The following is a 26,270-nucleotide window of genomic DNA, read 5'->3' as shown; positions in this document are numbered from 1 at the left end:
GAGGCGGATACAGGTCTGAATCCAATGGAAAACACATACAACATAAAACCACGCTAATAAAGACAGGGACCTACATCTCTATTGAGCCGCCCACTTTCGCTGAAAGTGGACGCTTCGCGATCCTTTTGGCTGATAATCCTTGTATCTTCCTCGCATTCCACTTTCACTTAAAAGAGAGCTTCAATAAAGGACCCCGAGAAAGTTCAAGTTAAGTGGAGTTCTAGTCCTTTTATTGCTGAGTTTCGAGTTCTACCTGACCCAGACCCTACTGATATATGTAGACCGGAAACACACTGTGTTCTCCCTTTCCGTCTAACTGTCAGACATTACGTGTATTCGGTTCATTAATGTGAATTAGTATATTCATGTTGTATTCTGTTAAAATCTTCCCCTTAGAGGTTTTACTATTTCGGTTATAATCTTAAAGTATCCCTGCTTACACGTAAGGCCCCAGCACCTGTTTAACACACCCCCCCAGACTGGCCATCGTGGCTCAGTCTATGCAGTCTGTATTTCTCTTATTAGGTTAGCTATCCTTCTGATCCCTTATTTGGCTCTTTCTCTATTGAGATGTTCCTCTGTTCTAATAAAGTCCTCTGCAGTGAGTTCCTTAGTCCTTCTCTCTTGAATCCTATCCTTGATATCCACTAGGCCAACCTGTGTGATAAACTTCTAGAACTGCTAAGCAGGTAATGCCTTCGTGAGGCCATCTATAATCATCTCGGTAATAGGAGTATGCCGGATTAAGATCCGGTTAGTAAGTGCTTCCTGGCGTAGCCAGTGGTTATAGATATCAATATGTCGAAGTTTGGTCTGCAGGAGCCCTATATTAGAATTAATAAGCCAAATAGTCTGCGCGTTATTACACTAAATAATAATACTTCTATTATCAAGGGTCACACCGAGCTCGGTGATTAATCTAGAGATGAATATAGACTCCTTTGCAGCCTACGCAAGTGCTAGCAACTCTGCCTCTGTTATAGAGGTAGTCATAGTATCCTGCTTATTAGCGCGCCATCTAATAGTCCCTCTAAATAGCTTTATTACATAGGCTTGCAAGCTCTTCTGATTAATTATATTATCGGCAAAGAAAGTATTACTATATATATTAAAAGTATTTATTCCGCTAAGTTATAGTATAAGTGCCCTGGTGTTTTGCAGATACCGGAATAGGTGGTCTAAGGCCTTATAGTAATTATTACTTAGGTTTATATTGAATTAATAAAGTCGAGAAATAGTAAAGGCAATATCAGGTCGAGTAATTACTGCCAGGTAGAGCACTAATCTGGTCTTGCGTTAATACTACTATATTAATGCTATTAATATATACTCTTCATTTAGAAGAAGTTCTTTCATAGTTATTAGAGTAAGGGAAGGCTTTCCCCTTTAAATCCTAAAATAACTAGTAATCTTATCCATAAATGATAATTGCGATAGCTAAATTAGATGTTAGTTTTAGTTGCAAATAATCTTAATTCTAAGAAACCACTGTAGTATATCTCCTCCAGAGAGTTAGTATTTTTCTCTAAGCTTGCCTATTATCTATTTAACCGATTTTTAATTAGTCTTCTTATAGGCAATAATAAGGTTATCTACATAAAAGAATATTAATATTCCTCCTTTTAAGAGACAGTATAGCTCGTAAGGTATAGATTTAAACCCAATGTTTATAAGGGTAGTGGTTAGTTCCTTTTGCCAAAGTAATGGTAACTGGCGTAAGCCGTATAGTGCTTTCTAAAGTTTAAGAATCAGGCCAGGCTTTTAGTAGCCTCCAGGCATCTACATATAGATATCCTATTTTAGTTTAGTATTAATAAAGGCGTTAATGATATCATACTAGAGAAGTTCTAAATCAAAGCAAGCAGCTATAGCTATAAGTATTCGGAAAGATCGGCCAGTAAGTATGGATGCATAGGTATCCTCGTGTATCGACTTGGCCTGTTAATTGCCTCGTATAATAAGCCAGGCCTTGCACTTAGTAAACTACCCGTGCTTATTGAATTTGTATATATAAACCTACATGCAGTCTAGGAGTTTCTTACCTATGCCTTCTTCTCTCTAAACCTTACGCCAGGAGTGCATTTCTTTATGGCTTTTAAGATATATCTTTTCTGCCTTATAAAATAGGTTACCTAATAGATAATTCTTAAGGTCTTTATGCCTCTTTAGTAAGATTAGCATATCTCGCCGGTATATCCGGCGTTGGCTGTTACCTAAATCTATTAGCTTTGCAAATTATATTTTGCAGTTAGGAGAATCTATCAGCTTAGTAGATTCCCCATGGCTTCCCGTAGACTAAGGTTCTCCGCTATTAGGGTGGCAGCTAGCCGAGCTTGCTTACTTCTCGAGCTTCCGCTTACTTACCACCTTGCCATTCTAAGTCCCTTTTATAAATATAAGTTAACCGGCATTAAATATAGCCTCCTAGTAACTGCTCGGAGTTAAAATAACACGAAAGGCTCCATTTATACTATCTCGTCCCGGGGAAGTGCTAGCGCTAGGTAGGATATATACCATCTTGGCAGCTTGTAACTGAGGGGGCTTTTCCCCCTCCTTCCTTGCAGGAGGTTCTCTAATAGTAGTAACTAGAAGGGCAGCAGGCCGTAAAGGGCAAGTCTCCAGGGTCAGGTAGGGAGTAAATCAAGCAGTTATATAGGGGTAATTAGTCCCATTAGGCTCTTCTTAATTATAATCTCCTACGATTAGTATCCTGCTAGTCTTACCCTATGTAATTATAGGATTACATTCAAACCCTCTATATAAATAACTTACAGCCTCCTGCTTAAACGCTAGTCCTTTAGGCAAGGCGCTTAATTTCTTATCTTCTTCTTAGGTAGAAGTATCCAGATTAATATTAAATCCCTATAGGACCTTAGTATCAGTAAGATACTAAATAAGTTCTTCTTCGTTTAGTTCTTTTAAATTATCCTTAAGGTGTTATATATCCCTAGAGAACATCTCCTTCTCGTTAAAGATTATATCTCTAGTAGAGATAACCTTATTAGTTAACGGATTCTAGACCCTATAGATATTTATTAAGTTATATCTGACTAGGTATCCTATTTACCCTCGGGGATTAAGTTATTATTGCTAATTCTTCTTTTTCAAAGTATTAGTCATTATCGCAAAGGCTTTATAGCTATATACATATAGGTATGTTTAATTAGGCTTATGCTCCGTAATAACCATACTATCCCTAAAGGCAAAGTAAGTATAGAAACGCTTATATAGCATCTTCTAATTATAGATATACTTAGGTGTCTTATTATATAGGTATATAGCAGCGCGCCAGATCTTAACCCAAAGGAACGAAGGCAGCTTTGCTTTAATTCTTATTGCGTAAGCTTTCTCCTTAATTATACCCCCTAAGCGCTCTATGCCGCCATTTTAACTTTAGGCATATAGCGCAGAGGGCTTTAGGTGCATCTTGTTTTTAATACTAAGGAAGTTACTTACCTAGTAACTATCCGGGATCTTATTATTATATTTAATAACTTTAGGCCTATACTAGAGTTATTACTCTAGTATTCTAAGTAAATACTTAAGTGCACTAATAAGCATTGGTGCAGTTTAATTAGGAAGATAATAGTCCTAGATATAGCCAGAGTAATAGTTAGTAACTAGTATAACTAAAGTATAGCCTAGATCCCTACTTATATTATAGAAATCAATAGTAAGTCAGATTCTAGCCTTCTTAGGTAGAACTTATCTTTATTAATAGACTTAGCGCTTTACCTTTGCTATTCCGCAAGTATTATACTTAACCGTAGAGATCCCTCTAATCTTTACCCCCTGAGATTAGCCTATAAGGTGCTTAAGTACTTCAGGCCCTAGGTGTCTAAGTCAAAGGTGCCAAAAGGTTTTATCTCTACTGCAAGGAGGGCATTTAGTCTATGAATTATACTGTTTCTATTTAGCTAGGAATGCTGCTGCTATTATTAACTTATTGATATACTCTAGTATATACTGGTTAAAATAATCCGTTAATATACAGAGGATTAAACCATCTTTCCTGCAGATTTAGTTATTATTCCCTTTAGTATCCTAGTAGTAGCCCCTTTTCTATAACTAGCAGTATAATATAATATTACATGCAAAGTTTATATAATAAGCTATATCTCGCAATCTAAGAAGAGAAGGTCCTTAAGGTCCTTAAATGCAAATATCTATATTCCTGTACTTATAAATGGCCACTGGTGACTCCCCTGCATAGATAAAGTCTCTAGACGGTGCCGGTCAGTAGTTAAGGAACCTGCACACTTTATTAAAGATATGGATTATTAATCTAGAGTCAAGGATGGCAGAATATCTAAGAGGGTAGGGGGCATAATTAAAGGCTGCGATAAAGTTATGCATTACTAGGTAGGTTGCCTTAATGTATGCCATACCCTGCCTAAGTCACTTATCCTAAGTGGTTCTGTCTCTACTTTTAGATAATTATTTAACTTCCTCCACTAAACTAATATTATTCTTAAGATGGTTATTTATTAATTATTATATTAATTAGTTGGGCTCCTATCCTTCGGCTTTCTAGGCTAGGAATAAGTACTAGCAGCCTTTCTAGTTATAGAAACCTAAACATCCTCGACAGGTAGGGCTATCTAGGTTCAGATTAATAGTTATCTCTGCTTATTTTCATTTTATTAATACTTCTCTTCTGCTGCCTTATGCTCTATGCCTATGGCTTTGGCCTTGCATATCTTAATATACATAGGATATTTCATTTATCGCCTAATCTAAGGCATCTCCTTAGACTTTAATAGTATTATTATTGCAGTTTATAACTATAGGTTTATTATTCCTAGATATAGCGCCGTATATAGCTGCAAATATGCCTCTCTTAATTCCTAATGGCCTTCTGCTAATATTAGCCATTTTGGCTTTATATTAAATATTAGCAGCGACTTCTTAATAATTAAGGGAATTATTAAGGATTTAAGGGCATTAGTGTTATCAGAAAGTAGATACCTAGCTAGGGAGGATATAATATATTACTTAGTTTAGGTCTTCTGCCTAGTATTATATATTAAGAGTATTAGGGACTTTCTTACTAATTACTTTAGCTATAGTTATCTCCTACTTTGTTACCTACTTGTTAAGTTTATTAATCTTCGGGGCTGTATATATGGCTTTGTGGTACTTATTATGCACTTTAGGTCAAAGGCATTTATTATATACCACTCTAGATCTTTATAGCTCCTGATACTACTTATCCAATCGGTCTCCTGTGACGCAGGATGTTTTCTAATACATAGCCAAGACCATCTTAAGGATAAACTTAACCAGCTTCTGCTCTTATTTCTTCGTCTCTCTATATGCTGTTTCTTTCAGAGAGTAAATCCTAATATCATGCTTATATTCTGCTCTTCCTTTAGATATTAACTCTCTAATTCGCCGGGGCGGTACGTAATCTAAGCCGGGCGTCATTATGCCACTATCAGGATCATCCGGATCTGCTTATCTGGGGTAGTCTCAGATTTCTAGAAGTTCTGGTCGCTGAGGCCATCGGATATGATCAGTCGGATTAATATACTGCTATAGGTTATAGGCATGCGCCAGTTTCTTGAATTCGTTGGACCAGGAGTCCTAATCCTCCGGAGACGCATAGCTAATAGTCCTCTCGGCGTATTTAGCCGACATAGTAATAGAATGAACCGAAGGTTATATGCATTTAGGTGCATAGGTCGCTAAGATGCAATTAAGACTCTTAATTATTAGATATTACGTGTATTCGGTTTATTAATGTGAATTAGTATATTTATGTTATGTTCTGTTAAAATCTTCCCCTTAGAGGTTTTACCATTTCGGTTATAATCTTAAAGTATCCCTGCTTGCACGTGAGGCCCCAGCACCTGTTTAACACTAACCACAGCCTATACATCTCTACCCCGTGTCTACCCCTCTAGAAAACGCACTTACTGCTATTTAGAGAATAGGAGATAAAAATAGCAAGTAGGGTTAATAATATAAAGCTTATATAAATATAGCATTATATGCAAAAGCTAGTTTTAGGCTTTTCTTATTTATTATAAATAGCTATCTACTCCCTGGCTTAGAATATTATTAAAACCAAGCCGGGACTTTATATAGCGCGATATACTCTAAGCCATTAAATTTATCCCTGCTCCTACCTAAGAGCCTTAACTTTGTCCTAATAATATCTACTAACCTGTAATAATGCCAAAAAGAGAGATAAGTAATATCTTATAATATAGATCTACTTAAGTATATTAATATAAAACTAAATATACTACTTATTATAGACCTATAGTAATTTATACTTTTTTATATCTTATTAAGCTCTTTAATAAACCTGTTTTAAAGCAGAGAATTTGTAACTTATTTAAGGTTTTATAGCTTATACTTATCCTTAAATATATATTAGCTAATATAAATAAATAGTCCTATATTTATTTTAATTAGGTAATATAATAATAGTATTATAGCTAAATATGCCTTAGGTTACCGGTATATATAGGTTAAGTAAAACTTCTTACTCTAGGCTATCACCTGCCAGCAACATCTAACTTATAGGGCAGTATACCTATGATTGAGTAACCTGGATCTAGGCCTAAACCTTAAAATACTGGCCAGCCCTTATCCTGCAGGTAGGAGATAAAGCTGTCGTGCTTCGCCGAGGCTGTCATGCGGCTCTCAGTCTTGAAAGATGCCTCGATGAGGTAGTTGATTTCAGTGCTCGCGCGTTGGCTAATAGGCCAAACCTCGATATAGAGCCGCATCCTACTCAAGTATTACTAGCAGAAACGCATTGCGTTTCCTGTTTTAGACCAATCATCGTGTAGGGTTTTTGACCCACATTTCTCCTATGGAAACGCACTGCGTTTCTTCTACCGCACTTGAAATTAGAAAACCTAAAACACGAAACGCGTTGCGTTTCCGTCGGCTGACCCTAGTAACTAATGACTAAATTAACTCTAGTAGAGTTGATTTGATTGACCCACTTTAAGCCTAGTAGGGTTAATAATTGCCAGGGTGTAGAGTTGATTTTACATTGTTCCACAAAAAGAAATGGTAGTGCTGATCAGAACAGGGATTTATTGTGGAACCCGACGTGTCCTGTCACGTAAAGTGTTATCAAATATTACATATGACTAATACGGCTGCAACACCAAGCCGTTAAGCACTACCGGTATATGCGGCAAGGCTGTGCATAATGCAAGGACATGTCCGGTAGGTATTGAGACCTCTGATGAAGAGTATAGTAAGTAGTTTTAATTGATTAGATACTTGATGGTATTATTGTATTGATTTGAAAATCATGGGCTGGAATGTTTGGAGCACTTGCATGTCTGGAGCACTTGCTTATCACACACGTTAGTGCTTAGTAGTTATAAATTATCAACCTATTAACTTACCTCTATAATATATAATAAGTCTTAGGCTTAATATCAATATAATCGCCTAGGTGCGCGGATTGCTGAGATGCAGTTGAGATCTTAATTGTCAGACAGTAGGTGTATTGGGTCTATTGATCCAAACCAGTTTATTTATGTTGTGTGTTGTTATTAATTTAAGTGTCTGCCCCTGAAAGATCTGCTGTTCATCATAAGACCCTTGACTCGCACGTGACACCCAAGCATATGCCTTCTTTTCGGCAGTAGTATGGTCTAGTTTAGCAGCGCCGAAGATGTTAGAGGTTGGAAATGAGAAAAAGCAAAACTGGTGATGATTCTAGCAGTGGAGGAAGATAGTGTGGCGAATAAGAAGGGCCAACTGTCCAATTTTAATGAAAAAGATAGAATAGGGGCTATTATGTGCAACTCCTTTTTGGAGTAAAAAAGGATCTACAGGGGTACACACCAATGAGAGGGCGCCAATTTCCGTTCCCCCACAAAAACGTGCCATACATACGGATATAGGGGCTGCATCTGATGCCGCCGGAGGCTGTGAGGCGTGTGAAAACTCTTGCTCCGGGGTGACGATGACTTTCTTCTGCGTTTCAACCATATCGTGAAGTGATCTTTAATGTGCCGCTGCTTCGTCTAGCTAGACCCGTAGATTCTCATTCTGATCCAATCCGAATGCCATACCATTCCAGCTAAATAAAGCCCTGCATGTTCTTCTCACGTCCTATTTCTTTCTATTACTGCCATTTCGTTGCTCGTGTCTGATCAAGCTTCTCATGGTATTTCAAACTTATTTAGTTGTAACTCGTTTCGTCAACTGAAACGTACAATCTAGACTAAAATAGATCAGATAGGAAACTTGAACTCGTCAGAAATCGAATCCCCCCTTTCAGGCGACTTCCGAAACAGTCGTCTCAAACCCTTGATACTTCTTCGACTCGCCCAACTGAACCCAAGGCGCAAACACATTCTTACTCTTTTTTAGCGCCTCCTTTAGCTCAGGAAAATGCCTGATCAGCACATCCTTCATCGTCGTATGCTGCACCCAATGGAAACCCTCTTTCGTATATGTCTTGGCATTCCACTGCCCAGCAATAAAGCGGTCGCTCTTGAGCCGCCGCGATGCCATGACAATGAAGATGCGGAACGCGGTCTCACTGAAGCCGAAGCCGGGGATCACAGGCTCACTGTGCGAGCCGACCAGTGTGTCGATGGCCTCAATGTCTCCGTTGTACACCTCGGAGAGCTCTGTGGCGAGCGCCTTGTTGCCGCCAGTCAGCTCCTCAAATGTAGTCGGGACATGCATACGCAGCATACGTCGAAAGTCACAGTACCGCGGGACGCCGCGCTCACGGTCGCGTAAGATGTCAACAGTACCCATGTCCCGGTGGAGGCCATCCGGGGAAGTCAAGTCGCGTAAGAAATTTGGGTAGTTATTGTTGGTAATGGCTCCAGGATAGTTGATGCCAAAGGAGTAGAACATGTCGGCGAACGAGAGGCCTTTAGAAAAAGGCTTCTGCGCATTCTTAAATGTCATATCTACTATAGGGATTGTGGTTTGGTGCTTCCCATCTTTCGCGTTAAAGAAGGCGATATTTTCTGAAACCCTTACTTAGAACGATATAAGGGGAATAATCAACAGGATGCCTTACCGGGAATGAGGGAGTGCATCCTATAAACGGATACAAATTCCTCTGTGAGGCTGTAGGGAATGCCGTCATGGTCAACCCCTGAACCGGGAATGCCAGAAATGATCTCGCTCCTCTTCGATATTCTCCCAGCCAGCTTTGTAAGGGTCTCACCAGCAAGGCCCCACCAGTTGGCATTCATACCAATCTGAAGAGCAGGGTGTGCGAGAATAGCAGGAGTCCATTCCACTGTGTGGATCTTTGCCATTAGCGCGCAGTTGACCAGCCTAGCTTTGTCAAAGATCTGGTCGCTATAGGAATCTTTAGCTACAACTTCAAGGGCAAATCCATAGAAGCGGCTTTACCCAGTCCAGTTGGGGTATGCTTTTCGAAACATATCGCAAAGGGAGTTATGCTCAAGAGCAAACAGGGTATGCAGTATCTCCATGCCTATCCACCAATTATTGTTAAAGCCAGTGAGGGGATTACCATCTTTGTCTTGGGGTAGGAAGGCTTCTATACCGCTCTCAGTAAACATCAGCTTTCCATCAGGGTTTCGGGTTCTCAACTTTGAAGTCGCCTCCTCACTTGACCCATAGATCTGTGAGCCATCCCACCAGGAGGTGTTCAAGTTCTTGTACCCTGGGCATTTGAGGTCGAAAGGGTCAAGAGTGGCGTCAGGCTTCGTCTGAGGAAGCTCCATACGGCCGTCCGACCATCGGTCGCCAACAGGCAGCGGGATATTAAAGGACTCGTCACTCTGTCAATCAGGGTCAGCTGGCTGTCCGTTTTCACGTCTTCTATTGCTGGAATGCGTCAGATCTTACCAGCTCATGATTGAACCAATCGTGTGTCTGGAACTGGATCCAAGCAGCAGCAAGCAGATTGAGCGTTGTGGCCGGGATGAAGCCATCCGGTTTGCGTGCCATGAAGCGCTCGCTGACGACTCTTGGATTTGGTGTCCAGAGTCGATCTTCTGTCGGTTTCTGGCAATACTTTCTTGGGAAGTTTCGACCGAAGCGCATTCCAGCACAGCCCATGAGGGGAAGTTCGAGCGAGTTAAACTTCCCATCCGAGTGACGTGCATTCAGATAGCGTTCGTCATCCATGGGCTCTTCTTGAGAATTTCCCTGAGCAGAAGCGGACGCGTAGCCATCGTGGAGATTATAACCTCGCAGCTCAATGCGCATGGCGGCGAGATTCAGCGCCCCCAAGATGGCGGGCAACTTGAACCACGACACGAAATTGTTGATGAGGTGGAATATCGAGATAATGGTCCGCTCAATGAATGAGGGCCGGAAGGACATCTTTGGGTGGTCCATTTCGATTAGATAGGCCTCTGGTGAGAATTCTGGGACCCAATCTGCTATGAACGAGTACTTAGGCTTCGAGTTGGGCGCAGGGAAGAGAAGACTGCAAGAGATGAAAGGTCTTCCGTGAGCTTTAAGCCGCTTCTCGCATAACAAAGGACTAGCCCTCCAATCCAGTCACCGACTCATCATCTGTGACGCGCATCGTTGTAAAGCTGATCTCATTCTTTCCTCACACTATCACATGCCAAGTGCATTCAATGTCTAGTACTTCATCGAATTCCGACAGATGCACGAAGGGGTGGTGCTTGTGATGCCATTGGCTTATTGCGGAACTTGCCGTGCGGCTAGGATGGGTGGTTTACATTTGGTTGGTTGGACTTGTTCTAGGTGAGCTTAGGGTGAGAGAGGAACCAAGCGAGCTACTCGGGCGCAGCCACTCAACAGGGGCTGGCTGAGTCAGAATAGCCTGAAAGTATATAAATCAGTGGCAGCAGCCTGAGCACATTTCCACGCAGCACACTGAATATCGATAAGCACAATGTTTTTCACCTTGTTGAATGCGGTAAAAGCTCTCTTGAACTTCGAGACCAAGGGGCGAGACGAGGAAGCGAGAAAAATTCGCGGGGAAGACCATTCCTACATCAGACGTAACATTGCAGACCGAGCACCGTGCCCCGGCCTGAATGCGCTCGCAAATCAAGGGTACTTGTAAGTTTAAAAAGCTAAGGAAGTTGGAGAAGCGAACTCACCTATCTGACAACTTATAGGCCGCGAGATGGCATGAACATCACCCTGCCGCGGCTTGAGGCAGCGCTGATGACGGCGCTGAAGGAGGTCCTGTCACTCTGAAGACTCTTGCGAAGACGTATATTCGGCGGAAGAAGGAGCACAAGGAGACCGGCGGGTCGCCCTTAGGTCTCCGCCTGTGGTTTGTCAATTTGCTTATCACTGTGGGGTTCATCAATGCCGAGGCGAGTGGTCACCCCTCACCGCAACAACTAACCACGTTCTATACGGAGGAAAGACTTGAGGACTATATCCTAGAAAATCCGGAGCCCAGGACGCTACACGGGCTGGTGTGGAAGGCCGTGATACTCTTGTGGCATGTCAACTTCGGGTAGACTGTTGCTGGCTACATGATTCCTCAGCGTATATTTCGGTTTGAAAAGCTAGCTTTCTGCTGCGGTTTCCTCGGTTAGGTGATGCATAAGGCTACTATAAACGGGTGGGAAGGGCTGCACTACGGTAACGTTTACTTTTCTAGCAGTAAATTCGTTATAGGGTGTTAGATGACCACAATATCGACGCCGCCCTACCTTCCGGCGTGAACACCGCGCACAGTGCTGACTCTAACGCCCACATCCTCTTCAATAGTACCGGGAGGGTGGTGCACAGTATTACAGAACGAGTGTAGCGAACAGAACTGACAATTCACACGATCGTGGCTGCTCCTACTTATGCTCCTCGCATGGCTCTGCAAACCTTTCTATGAGTTGTTTGCCCGTCCCCCACCAGCTATCGGCGGCCCTACTGGCCTTACCCCTCTTGAATCACCTGGTTCCGTAGCTAAATGTCTATTTTGGTCTCTTCCAGCGTCAACCCTTTTGATACTACTACTTCAGCACGGGGCTCTGCTCTACAGTAACACGGGATGGCGTTCCAATCCAGGTGCAACTCAGGCTTCAACGGCCGGTTGAGGAGACAAAGGCTGGTGAAATTGCAAAGGCAACTAAAGGAATGGTCATAATTACATGTGTCGCGTATAGGTAAGGTTCAGAAGGGCGTAAATATGGCGAATAAGGGGACGTGCTTCGGCTGCCCAGGAAGCGCGCCGCCTTCACTGCGTCCCTGTGTCCTGTTGTATCTCAGCCACTTGAAACTGTACCCACCACGGACTGGATGTCTTCTATTTAAAAATTTCATATAATTTAAGAGATCCCGTGATACATGATTCCCATCAAGCTCACCGTAGGATCTCCCCATTCAAATTAAAATGTTCATATCTCAGCGACCCCAGACGATTAATCATAAGCTACTGAAGGTAGGAGAGTCAGTTTCCCCTCTTTCCAACGGTGACACTTTGATAAGTTCGGACAACCTATTCTTGCGCAATTCAGAATTACAGAATTAATTCTGGCTGGATTGTCCTATACGAGAAACTGCTACCCTAGACTGCACAATGACAAGCCACTGACCAGGCGAGAGCAACAAATTCAACCCATTCAATCACACCTTCCTATCAACCATTCAGCTACGACTTTGCATGCTAGGTCGTAGAAAATGCCATAGAAAAAAAAACCACGCTATTAAACTATGGGGGGCAAGGTCGAAGACATTATAGTAAGTAAAATACATAAAAGTAGTATATATAGCAAGATAATAATAAAGTATTTTCCTATAGTATAAATTGATTTTAAGCTAGATTGCAGTGTTGCGACGAGTTTGAAGTTTGGTGAATTTTTTTGATGTGGTTGTAGAGATTGAGATTGTGTCATATGATTGGCCAGTCCGCACGGTTCGTGCATTTCAGTACATCAGATCAGGGTAGGAGGAATACCGATTTTCGGTAGGGCTGGTTATCTTGACAGCTCCCCCACTCTTGACTCTTGGCGTCCGGTCAGGTCGTCATTGATGCCTCGTAATCGACCTTGTTGCCTCTCTTAGTCTTATATATTCTATTACCCCGCCCTTCTCGGCGCTTAATCATCGACGGAATCGATAGCTTCCGAGCCTTACACAGCATAACTCAGTGATGACTGCAGTGGTCCGGGTAGTCGCGGCCTGTTGTTTGTTATCTGTGAGGGGTGAAGTATGTAGCCATTTCCTTTTTCATCCATGCTGGCAGGACCATGCAGCCAACAGTTGTATTTCGATGGATCATAGTGGGACTGCTCTTTCCTTAAGAAAAGGGAAAGGAGACAACATAGAAAACACATCTACCCTACGCAAGGAATTGCCACTATACGGACTAACATTCGTCATATTTGGTATGCATCACATGAGTTTCTTCCTACTGATATGCCGCGTGCCGCTTCTTGCGTATTGTTTGTTATCTCTCCTAATATGTTATTTTCTCGCAAACTAATATGCTTCCATTCGTCCTATGAGGCTGACGTGCCGTGTTACGATTCGTGCCTGTAACAGCGCTATAAGGCTTCTATAAGGCAGCTGTAGCACACCCATAATTGCTTGCATAGCGATTATGGCCCGATCTTTTGCCCTGTGGTTTAACGGCTTGTGCAACCGTTACACGTGTGACGGTTGGGTTTCCAAACAGGTAAACTAGTCCGTGCTAGGTTTATGTTTGCAGATAACGTAGGGCGTGGTGCTGAGCGATGTGAAGTGTCACGTCTCTTAATGATTAAGTAATGCATGCTAGGCTTATTGATGTAAAGATGCTTTATTGATAGCTGGTGAGCTAAGTTCTATCTACTGCTAAATGAATGTGTATATATACTGAGAGATATGCGAGTCGAACGTAGTCGGTTCGACTCTGTCTATCTTCCTTCGTCATGTAAGTCGAATGGCGTGCATTCGACTTGTTACAGGATAGGTAGCTGTTGATTGGGAGAAAAAGTGGGGCACTCATTCACGTGCGTCAGAATGTGTTGGGTCGTAACATGCCGCCTCGAGTGTTAGTTGATCTCTCTGTACTCTAGCTATTTGAAATTCAAGTCTAACCCCTGTTAAAAATCACGTCTACCCCTTGTAAATTGGGGTAAATTAAATCAATTGTACAACAATTGATTTTGGACTGTGGGACTAGGCATTACTTATTCCCCCTTTTTGTATTCTTGCGTATTAATAGATATTATTGAGATAACGTTAAAGCTCTTGAGTAGGAGTGGGGATAAATTCTACGGCTCAGAGCGTATCAGGCTAGACCAGGTCCCGACTTAGCTTTATATAATATTCTGAGCCAGGGCGCAGCTAAAAATAGCTGTTTACGAGGAGGAAGAAAGTCTAAAACTAGCTTTTGCGTATGACGCTGCGTTTATATAAGGTGTATATCACTAACCCCACTTGCCCTTTTTATCCCCCACCCTATAGATACCTATAAGCGCGTTTCTGGAGGACCTGTTTCGTTTCTGTTCTTAATACCTGAGTAGACAATTTAAGTTAATAGATTACCTACGAATAACACCTAGGTCGAGAGAACCCACCTTCTTATACACAATAACTTCTATGCAAAGATCTTGAAATAACTAAACTCGCATTTTGAGGCACTGCTTGCTCTATCTCGCAATCTAAACATGGCCAGAGATCTAGTCTTACGCACCCTCAATAAGGCAGCCTAAGCAACATCAAACAGGCCTAACCCAGAATTAACAATTCAACATAACCCATCAAATTAACTCAGTTTTTTTTGGGAAAAGCCCCTTCTACTTTAGCGCCCATACATTATTAGGCGATGACATTATGACATCCAATAAACAAATCAACATAAAGAGGCGTTTGAGTTCCAGTGTCAGTGATCCGGTCTACGACGGAGGTTCATTATAAATCTGGGAGCTATGGCTTGCTCAGCTGTGGACTTGGAAACGGGTGACATTTGGGTGAAGCTGAAGCTATGAGGTAGATGGGGGGTTAGAACGTTTCAAGTGGCTTGTGGGTAAGGTTCAGGAACGATGTAAGTATCGACACAGAGAAACCCAGTTGGTCACTGAGCTGGTGATGTAGGCTGTATTGAGATTTCATGTGTTGGTTGAACGAGACTGTGTAAGTGGGTCGTTATTGCTAGATGCGCGGTACGTATCTTGAGCGCACAATGAGGTGAATTCAACGGATTATGGATCAGAAACTGGTGATCTTATTGATTGAAGCCTTGATGATACCTTGTGTTTCTCTCCTGTCGGAGTGCGGGGGCGTTGGTCCGTTGTTGATGTTTTCACAGCTACACGCCACACATATTGTTTTGACGAAGGGCGGACTTCCTTCTATCCGCACGCAGGCGCCAATCTAACAGTTATTAGGACGGGTACCCATTCGCCTATGAGCCGCCGTGATAGACATGCTGCGTGCATGGACCAGAATCGTTGTAATTTGACAAATTATAAACGCGACTGTCTACAGTAGTGGGAGGTCAGTGACGTAGCTATGACCTCCTTTAGCTTAACATACTTTAATCTGCTTAATTCTCTCTCGTTAACAAAGCCTAGGGTCTTCCCTTACACAGTCCATGTACGGACAGGGAGGGTTATGAGAATTATATTCACAAAACGCAGTGTATTTAATGTCTCGCTTCAAAAGTTCCTATACTTATTGAGGCTTTCAGCCTAGAGGACGATCAATCCTAGAAATGGTTTGATATCTCGGCCCGGGATTCGGGTATTTTCCTTCTTAGATATTGCTAGCTTTTACCTGGCACCGTATGAATCCATTTGCGGGGGAGAGACTGACTGGCGATTGGTAGATATGCCTACGGGGAAGGGGTTGGATCCACTTGAGTCCAGGACGCACTGCAACCCTAGGGGGTAGTCTAGCTGGTTGCACCACCTTACAAGACCAAGCCACCCAAGCCAAGGTAGGTTTCAGCAAGATATTGAAATGTTCGTTGATAAGGCGTTTTAACAAGGACCGAAACTAGGCGATGAGGGAGGCACGCGAATGATGATCTGACTACGAGGTAGCATGTTCGTGTTCAGGAATTCTTATTGAATAGATGTCTCGTACGAACGAATATAAATAACTGATACCCCCTCTTTCATCTTAATCATACAACAATCAAGACTTCCAAGTTTGTTCTGTCCTCCTATGTGTCTTCTCTGTGCAAACACGTCCTTGAAGTTATTGGTATAAAAGAATCCGAGAAGCCTCCGGAATCTCTATCATGGCACGCAAGACCGGCCTCACTGTAGTCGTAGGGCTGATAACCGCTGGCCTGGCCCCTCCTGTAGTCAATGCCTCCCCTCCTGGGACCAAGGACGTCACTGCTGTCCTTTTCGAGTGGAATTTCGACTCCGTCGCCAGGGAGTGCAACAACACCATCGGTCCCGCCGGCTACGGATATGTCCAGGTCTCTCCGCCCGCCGAACACATCCAAGGCCCGGAGTGGTGGACCTCATACCAGCCCGTGTCGTACCGGATTGCCGGCCGCCTCGGCAACCGCAGGTCCTTCCGGAACATGACTGATACCTGTCACAGAGCCGGCGTTAAGGTCATCGTGGACACCGTCATTAACCACATGTCGGCCCGCAGTGGCACCGGCACCGGCGGCTCGTCGTACTCCAAGTATAACTACCCTGGCCTCTACTCCTTCTTCGACTTCGACGACTGCACCTCTGGCGTCAGGGACTACTCTGATCGTCGGAACGTCCAGCACTGCGAACTTCTCGGCCTGGCCGATCTGGACACCCATGAGGAGTACCCCCGGAGGGCCATATCCGGCTACATGAACGACCTGCTCAGTCTCGGCGTCGACGGCTTCCGCATCGACGCCGCCAAGCACATGGCGGCTGGAGACCTTGCCAACATCAAGTCCCGCCTGGCCAACCCGTCCGCGTACTGGAAGCAGGAGGTCATCTACGGCGCCGGGGAAGCCGTCTATCCTACCGAATACATCGGCAACGGCGACGTCCAGGAGTTCCGCTACGCCTACGGCCTTAAGCGCGTCTTTAACAACGAGAAGCTCGCCTATCTGAGGAACTATGGGGAGGGCTGGGGCTTTATGAGCAGCTCTATCGCCGCCGTCTTCGTTGACAACCACGACACCGAGCGCAACGGTGCCACTCTCAGTTACAAGGATAACGCCAAGTACACGCTGGCTAACGTCTTCATGCTCGCTTACCCCTACGGCGCCACGGATGTTCACTCGGGCTACGAGTTCTCCGACAAGAACGCCGGACCGCCTAATAACGGCGCTGTTAACGCCTGCTGGCAGGACGGCTGGAAATGCCAGCACGCTTGGCCGGAGATCATTCGCATGGTCGCCTTCCGCAACGCCGTCCGCGGCCAAGGGCTGACGAACTGGTGGGATAATGGCAATAACGCTATCGGCTTCGGACGGGGAAGCATGGGATATGTCGCCATCAACCACGAGTCGAGCTCAGTGACCCATACATACCAAACTTCACTGCCCGCGGGCACGTACTGCAATGTGCAGAGCAACACCTACGTGACGGTGGATTCGAGCGGCCGGTTCGCCGCCACCCTGAGCTCCAATACCGCGCTGGCTATCTACGTCGGGAAGACATCCTGTTGAGAGCCTATCCTACCCGCTAGGTGACGATTATTGACAGGGGCAGCGCCTCCTCGGAGTGTGACCCCAGGGGTGGCAGTGTACATCACAGCCTAATGACCCCAGTCGGCCATGTCGAGAGCGTCGCTATCAGTCGGAGATTGCTTTTACAACGTCCTTTTCTTCTTTAAGCCCTTAGTATCTATCTGATTTATATAGCAGGTATAGCAGGTTAGTGTGATAGTGGATTTGGATCTACTATCCAGGACCACCAAGCGAATAATACCTGGGGACTCAGTTATCAGATTGAACAAACTTGATCTCTACAGCCTTGAAGAACAACGGAATACGTGACTTGATGTCGGTTGGTTTCATTCAGCTTTCGCTAAGGCAGAGTTAATTGATGCGGCAAAACTTCGCATATGCGGCCATGCCCAACCAAACATAAATATGCCTTGCTTACGATGTCCTGAGATCGGGCTACAGACGCTCCTTATGCTTGATACTTGCCCTCGTAAAGCACTAATTCTGGTACTGGGCGCAGACCGATAGAAGATTGGTAGTTCCCAAGCATTGTCAAGTCATATATATCGACCATTTTACCAACGCATATACACTTCGACCTTTTGGCTGCCATCTCACGATCTCACCGATTCCCAAGATTCGCTATCTATTCACCCAATCTTCTAACAGCTACTCGTTCTTATGCCGACATATCTCGTAATCGAACAATTGATGACTTTGATATCCCAGGTAAGACCCTACAGAATTGCCTTTGGACACATAAGGAAGACTGTTGGGTCTCTTGCAAGGCATAGGCAAGACTTGAGAGTGGCCTTGAAGGGCGTTTATGGTCTTGTTGCGCATGCTGTACAGACTATGCTATGAACACAATGCGCTGTCCAGAAGCATACGTCTTAGTCTTGACTTCCTGGAAGGACTTGAGTGCTTGTGAAAATATACATAATCCACTTTGGGAGGAGCCTCTGAATTTTGCTCCTGAAGAACTTTGTATTTGGGATTGGCTAGGCTTGGTGGCGAGAGAAGTTAATAAGCTGGTAATAAGAATGCCGAGGGATTTAAGGTATTACCTCCCTTTTATATTAAGGCTCCAAAAGAGTATTTTAAGTTAAGAAACTAAGCTATATATTTACAAGCACAAGATATTAGTATTTAAATAAGAGAAGATTTCCTCTTAACTTTTTTATTAAATATTCTCTAATACCTTAGTTAGGGTCTATGTCTGCTTAGAGGAAATCCAGTGGCCTGGTCTCTAGTCCGGGTGTTATTCTGGCTAAACAAACACTTGGGGTTAGCGAAATTATATAGTAGTTGCAGGTAGTGCATAGGCCATTCCTCTAGGATAACATTCCCCTAGGATAACGGCGATAATTAGGTCTAAAATAGATAAACCCTAACCCCGAGTTAACAGGGAATTAACATTAAATACTAATAGCAGGCCTAGAAAATAATAAGGGAGGAAAGGGTTTAATTAATTTATTAAATATAGGTAAATAATAATTTAGAATAAAGTTTATATATTACTATAGTAATAATAAAAGTAAGTTTATATATATTAAGCTAAATATATTTATATTAATAGGAGTTATAATAAATAACTAATAGCTATTATTATTTAGATTTAGCTAAATTTATATATTATATTAATAGCCTAGTTATTATTATAACTATAATAAATAATATAATAGACTAGATAATCTAGCTTTATAAGTAGCTTAATATCTTACTTTATTTAATCTATAAGGCAGTTATTAAGCCTAAAGCAGATAAGGTAAAGTACTACTATTATAATTATTATAAAACTATTAGGGAGTAGCTATAAGCAGTAATTATATTTATAGTATTATTTTTACTATTAGGGTACTGCCTTTAGATACTATAGGACTTAGCAGATAAGAATATATAACTGCTATTAGATAGAAGTATACTAATCCCTAGGCTAAGGATATATAAGGGGTTTAGCTGCAGAAGTAAGAGCTATTACTTTCTAACCTATAATAAGTTAAATCTTTTTATATATAAGACTTATAATAGATATAAAATATAAGTAAAAAGTAAGTATAGCTAGGAGTATATAATACTTTAGTTACTATATAAAGCCCTATATATAAGGTATTAGATTATTAACCTAGTATAAGGCACTAATGCTAATAGTAGTCTAGCTATTAAATATATTAATAATACTATAGCTAAGGATACTTTACTACTATAGACTATCTAGGTATATAAGAAGGATTTAAAGAAGGCAGAGATAAAATAGTAATATTAGGTAGAGGCACTAGGCAGAGTTAATACTAAGTTAAGATAGGTATAGTTTATAAAATAGTTAATATACTTATAGCAGAGGGATAAACTAATACTATATTAGGCAGGACTATTACTAGCTTCTACTGCAGTTAAGTAGTAGATATAGCCTTATAAGTATTATAAAGTAAACCAGAGGCTATATAAGTTAACTAAGAGTTTCTAGTATAAGCTTAGCTATTATATAGAGAGGCTAAATAAGATATTAGATAAAATACTTAAGTGGCTTAGTAGTATTAACCTAACTAAGCTAATATTAACCTTATTTAGCTAAAAGCAGTAGTTAAATATAATAGATAGGTATAGTATATACTAGTAGTAGTACTTATACTATTATATCTAGATTTAGCTACTTAGGTATAAAGGAGCTAAGATAAAGTATAGTATTTAATTTATAGAAGAGTAATAGAATTCTCTGGCTAATATTATTTAGTAACTTAATATAATTACTAATAAGAAGAAGAGGCAGGGGCAATAGCAGGTTATAAAGGGCAGCAGAGAAGGAAATAAAGATAGAGAAAGCACTAAGGGTAGAGATAAGGGAGAAAAAGAAGACCCTAATAAAGAGGCACTTAATAAAACTATCTTTAACTTCTATATTAAGTTAATTAAGTAAAAGCTTAGGAGGAAGTAATATTATAACCTACTGCTTTACTTTATAGCTATATTAGGTATTAAGGAGGATAGTATATAGGTGTTATCTTATATATATACCTAGTTTCTTACTAGCTTCTTATAATATAGGTAGATTCTAATGCTAAAGTACTTTTTTAAAGATAACCTATATAACTCTAAGGACTTAACTTATAATATAAGTTTTATAGCTATTAATTAGTTCTAGAAAGGTTATTATAATTAGCTTATAACTAGCTTATATATACTATTTAGTGCTATTATTTAGTAGATAATATATAAATAAAGCTATTATAATTAAGAAGGTAGGTAAGCAAGGGTGCTATAAGATAGTAATAATATAATACTTAACTATCTAGGTAATAAGATTACTATAAATAGCTTTTAGTAGATAATATAAGCATTTATATAGGAAGCTAAGGGCTAGCTAAATAAGCTTATAGGCAGATAATAAAGTTAAATCTATAAAATAATATAATTATAAGATATTATTAATAGCTTAGTATTTAAAGGCCTAGGGTAGTTATTTATAATAAACTAGAGAAATATATAGCTAATACTAGGTGCTAAGAAGTTAATAAGGCTAATAGGTATAATATTATAGATGATTATTAATATAGGAAATAGTAGTAATTAGGTTAAGTGCTAGAAATAGGCAATAGAGAAGTATTTTAGCTAGCTATAGTAATTCTAGTTAAGTATATTCCTAGTTATATATATATAAAGAAGATAGCCTAGGTAAGGTCTAGAAGTATTAATACTAAAGTATTATAATACTAAATAGCTACTAAAGAATATATTTATCTTTAATAGATAAGTAATACTTATTATAGACTAAGATAAAAGTAAGGGCTTAAATAGTAAATAAGGCTAAAGAGTAATATATTTCTTACCTAAGGGCCTAAGCTTAATAATAATAGTATATATTATATAACATATACGATAAGCAAGCAAGACAGACAAGTAAGCAAGACAAAAATCCCTTACCTTATATTAACACTATCTAATTAATTAATTCTTAACTAAATAACATATTATAATCTACTGCTAAGGCTTGTATTATTCTTATACTTAAGGCCTATTAGGCAGACCTAAAATTAAGTCTATAACGAGCTGCATTTCTCTATGATATCTACTTCCAGACCCTCTACTACTGATCTTAGGGTCAGCAGGCTCGCGCTAATTATATTCCAAATGGTTAGAAACTAAGTAATTAGGAGGAATAGCTTATAGTTAAGTATATTTTAAATCTAGATTTGCAAGGATTTCCCTCTTAGCATTATAATATTAAAGAAATAGCAAATCAACTACTTACTAAGCATAATATATTACTAGTTGGTAAGCGCTAGGCTATTAATTTTATTAAGTAGTAACTAGACCTTAAGATATATTCTTTTTATAAATATAACTATTAGAGGGCTAAATGCAAAGATCTTATAATTATTTGCAATTGGTTTAGGCTTATAGAGAATATAATTGCAAAATATAGCATCTAATTAGATAATATCTAGAACTTTAATAAGACTGGCTTTATAATAGGTATAATATTAAGCGGTAAAGTTATTACTAGCTTAGAAAGATATAAAAACCCTAAGTTAGTCTAGCCTAGAAACCAAGAATAAGTTACTATAATTCAAGTAATTAATACAGAAGGCCAAGTAATTAATCTATATCTAGTAGTTATAGGTTAATATTACCTTACTAATTAGTACTAAGAGAGCAACCTCCTAGGCACTTAGGCTATTACTATAACACCAAATAGCTAGATAGATAATAAGATAGGTCTTAACTAGCTAAAGTACTTTAATTAATATATAACTATCTAATTAGTTAGTGCCTATTATCTTCTAATCCTTAATAGCTATAAAAGTCATTAATCCATTGATTTCTAGCTATATTATAAGGTTAATAATATTATTATACTCTATATACCTCCTCATTCTTTGCACCTATTATAGCTACTTAATATTAGGTGCTTTAGGCTACTAAAAAAGGCATATAGGCGAGAAATAAAGCAACTAATTAGACGGTCTATAACCTATATTTCTAAGACCAAGTTCTTCCTAGCCTTTTATACTGCCTTTTAATTAATTATAACTAAGTTAAATATTAAGGGGGGTTTTAGAGAAGCCAGACTTACTCCTTTTAACCTAGAAGTTATAATCTTAAAGCTTAATATGCAGCTATAGACTCTAACGCCTATTAAAGAGGTAGCCTAATAAGCTCAAGCTTAGACTTTAAAGACCCTAAATATAGTCCTCGAGGCTAGATTATAGTCTAAATACCTTAGTAATTAAATCAGAAGATATCATAGTAACTCTCTAGAGTTAATCCTTAAAGCTCTTCAGTCTCTTATAAAGGCAGTTATAAGGAATATATAGAAGACTGCCTTATTAGAGGCTAAGAACTAAGAGCTTTATAAGGCAAATAATATACTTAGCTGGCAGCATAAGGCAAAGAAGACATGCCTATAGAATAAAGGGAGTCTACTTATATAGGAAGGTCAGGATTTAATTAATTAAATAGATATAAGTATATAGGTATTAGCCGAATTATTAAGAAGTAGTAGTCAAGGAAGGTTAGTTAGACTAGGTATTTAGTATTATAGTATATATAGCAAGACCAGGCATAATATAAGGACCTATCAGGTAGTTCTAGAGGTATCTAGAGAAGGGTATAGTAAGTAATTTTAATTAATTAGATAGTCTGTTATGTTTTTATTTTAATTTATCTTAAGAAGGTTGAGATTCTTATCTTGCTTGCTTATTTATCTTGCTTGCTTATCGTATATGTTAACTACTTTTATTTAAGAAAATACTATATTAGCTCTTTAGTATTTAAGGCCTATCTAAGGCAATTAACCTATAGCTATAAAAGTTAGCTAAGAAGGGGCTTTAGGATATAATAAAGCTAAGTAAATAGCTTACTCTTATTATAAGTATATAAATTAGGGTTTAGCTAATTATTTTAAGCTATTAGTATATAGCTATTAAGATAGGTTATTAAATTAAGGGATTAATTATTTAATAAGTTAAACTAAATATTATTATAATAGATAGTAATAATAAGGCTGCTAATTTATTAATAGGAGAAGTATACTAATAACTAAAAGTTAAGTATATATAGGATATTTAAGTAATATATAGAAGTTAAATTATATAGAATTACTATGCTATTAATCTCTAATTCCTAAGTTAGCTATAACTAGAGATATTATTAAATTTCTAGGAGATTAGCTATCTATGGTATTAATTTCTAGCCTAAACTAATAGTAATTTTAGTAAAAAAAAACACTAGGCTTATAATAATAATAATATATTAGTTATTAATAGAGCAGTAAAGAGGCAATAGCTTATTATAGATTAAGAGGTATATATAATAATATTACTTTATTATTTTATATATAATATACCTAGAATTAAAATAGATTATAATTAATACTAAGATAAAAAAGGGGGAAAAAGAAATACTATAGGGTAGGGCATAAAAGTAAGCTTATAACTAATATATTACTACTATTAATAGGTAACTTTACTAAGACTCTTATTAGATAGTAATATAGCCCCCTGATGTTTATTATTTGCATTAATAGCCTGCCGATAATTAAGTTTATATAGGAAATTTTATAGTACTAGCAGGATATAGGTAATATAATAATTAAAATAAATAAGTGCTAATAATTAGCATTTTAGGCGCTATAATAGCTATAATAAGTTTAAAATAGGTAAGGATATAAAAGAAATACTTATAAATTAATTAATACTAATATTAATATATAAAATTATAGTATTAGTAAGTATACAGTAAATTCACTTTAAAGTTATTTTCTTTAATAGTTATTAGGTAATAGGGTTTATAAACATAGATTAGTCTGCTATAGCTAACCAGAGTATATTATTAACTTATAAAGTTTAGTAATAGCTATAGTTATGCCTTATTATATTTAAGTTATATTTAGCTTAAACTACTAATATAAAGTAAAGAGGTTCTAGGAAAGTATTAATATTATATAATAGCTTATAATATATAAAGGTAAAGTTAAGACTTTAATATTATTTAATTTACTTATAATAAAGTACTTTATATATAAGTTAGAACTCTGGCTTTTCTGCTACTATATATACTAGACTATAGTTATATAAAAGTAAGTAAAGGTATATCTTTGCAGTGCTTTATATAATCTTAATAGCTAGGAGATTAAGCTTATATAAGAGTAGGCATTTAAGTATAATATCTTTAAAAGTTAATTAAATACTTATATTAATTTACTACCTAGGCCTAATAATATACTACTAATTATAGCTTTAGGTCTACTAGATATAAGAGGTATTTAGTATAAGTTTATCCTAAAGTAAAGTATATTATCTTAGTTTAATTGCTTATATATAGGCATAGAGCTAAGGCAGATTTAAGAATATCTTAGGGTTAAGTATAATTAGGATATAAAACTTAAAGGTAGATATTACTTAGCTGCTATAATAGATAAAAAAAGAAGTAATAATCTATAGAGAATAAGAGTTTATTATTAATAATTATTCTCTAGTAGGCTAGGAAGTAAGCTATTTAAGGTAATAAGAGGGCTAAATCTTAAATAATTAAGGGCTTAAGATAATAAGTTATAAGCTATACTCTAGAGGGCTATTAATGTATTTTAGAGTAAGAGTAAAGATATTTAAAGTTAAGATATAGAGTATATTAATAAGGACAATAACTTTATTGCATTAAATCTATAGCTTTATTAGCTTAATTCTATTATTTACTTAAAGGATTTTAGTAGGAAAAAGGACGTCTTAAGGGGCTTAATTACTATAAAATATAAAGTAAATCTAGGTAATCTAGGTAAGTTAGATTATACTTAACTATAGTTTATATATATTATATTTAATAGGCTAGTTAATTATACTAAGGTTATTATTATATTAAATATTATATCTTAGAATACTTTATTTAAGGTTAATTATAAGAAACTAATAAAAAAGAGGATAAAGCTATTTTATTTCTAGTTTAAGCCTAAGATATAAAGGAGATATATACTTATAGTTAAGTAGCTACTTACTTATATTATTTAATATATATCTTTTAAGGATAAAGTAAATTAGCTGCTATTTAAACTTAGTATATAATAATAAAGTACTTATAATATTATAATACCACAAGTCTAGGTGTTGCAGTATCAACCGCCAGATCCGGCATAGTATGCCGCCGCCTCTGGTGGTAAGGTCCGCGGCCCCCCCCCCCCTTCCCCCCCTTCTCATGCCCCACGCTGCGTGAACAGGCGGCGGGCACTCCGTCAGCGACAGGGGAGCTGCCCGCAGGGGCCACAACGTCGCCTGCAGGTAAGCCCTCCCCCCTGCAGGGATGCCCTGCCAGGCAACCATCATCGTCAGCGCCGCTTCAAAGATAATTACCCCCTTATCGTGCCCGACCGCCTACGTGCCGACCATAAGTGCGCTCTTCCCCGGATCGCTGACGACACCGACATCTTGCACCCACTTCTCGATCCCAAGACCGCCTCCCCTCCTGCCACCGCCTCTGTTGGCGACTCGCAGTGCCCAGAAGCTCCCGAGAGGCCTCTCGATCCATCCAAACTCGCGTCCGGGTCAAGAGTCCCGCCGCCTCTTGGACCTGAGCCCACGTCGGCCACGTCGGCCACGGCAGCCATGGCGACCATAACCGCCTTCACAGGTGGCAAGCAGGTTCATTAGGATATCTTAAGAGCCATGCAAGATGCTGCGAGGAAGTATCATAGGCGCTCCCGGATCTTAGAGGACAACTACCAACGAAGGCCGAGTCCAGGCGAGTACAAGCAGATAGCATACATGCTCAA

The 26,270-nt window shown here is 39.2% G+C and overlaps 3 protein-coding genes across 3 annotated transcripts; 2 read left to right on the top strand and 1 right to left on the bottom strand.

The window, feature by feature from the left end:
• Positions 1–8,256: 8,256 nt before the first annotated feature.
• Positions 8,257–10,317, bottom strand: FOBCDRAFT_141944 (feebly protein; the record flags this gene model as incomplete). The annotated part of the gene is made up of 4 exons (XM_054706370.1): positions 8,257–8,966; positions 9,020–9,306; positions 9,361–9,755; positions 9,823–10,317. 4 exons carry the CDS (start codon positions 10,315–10,317, stop codon positions 8,257–8,259), a joined length of 1,887 nt encoding a protein of 628 aa, XP_054562345.1.
• A 529-nt stretch (positions 10,318–10,846) lies between these two features.
• On the top strand, positions 10,847–11,157 carry FOBCDRAFT_277544 (uncharacterized protein; the record flags this gene model as incomplete). The annotated part of the gene is made up of 2 exons (XM_059611544.1): positions 10,847–11,016; positions 11,076–11,157. The coding sequence occupies 2 exons, from the start codon at positions 10,847–10,849 to the stop codon at positions 11,155–11,157; spliced, it is 252 nt and encodes an 83-aa protein (XP_059467701.1).
• Positions 11,158–16,138: 4,981 nt separating this feature from the next.
• Positions 16,139–17,509, top strand: FOBCDRAFT_141121 (glycoside hydrolase superfamily; the record flags this gene model as incomplete). Its single annotated transcript, XM_054706369.1, has 1 exon — positions 16,139–17,509. The coding sequence occupies one exon, from the start codon at positions 16,139–16,141 to the stop codon at positions 17,507–17,509; it is 1,371 nt and encodes a 456-aa protein (XP_054562344.1).
• Between the last annotated feature and the right edge of the window lie 8,761 nt (positions 17,510–26,270).

Source organism: Fusarium oxysporum, chromosome VIII, assembly GCF_013085055.1.
Source record: "Fusarium oxysporum Fo47 chromosome VIII, complete sequence".
NCBI classification, from domain to species: domain Eukaryota; kingdom Fungi; phylum Ascomycota; class Sordariomycetes; order Hypocreales; family Nectriaceae; genus Fusarium; species Fusarium oxysporum.
Note: the sequence above shows the minus strand (reverse complement) of the source record. Positions and strands in the feature narration are given on the sequence as shown.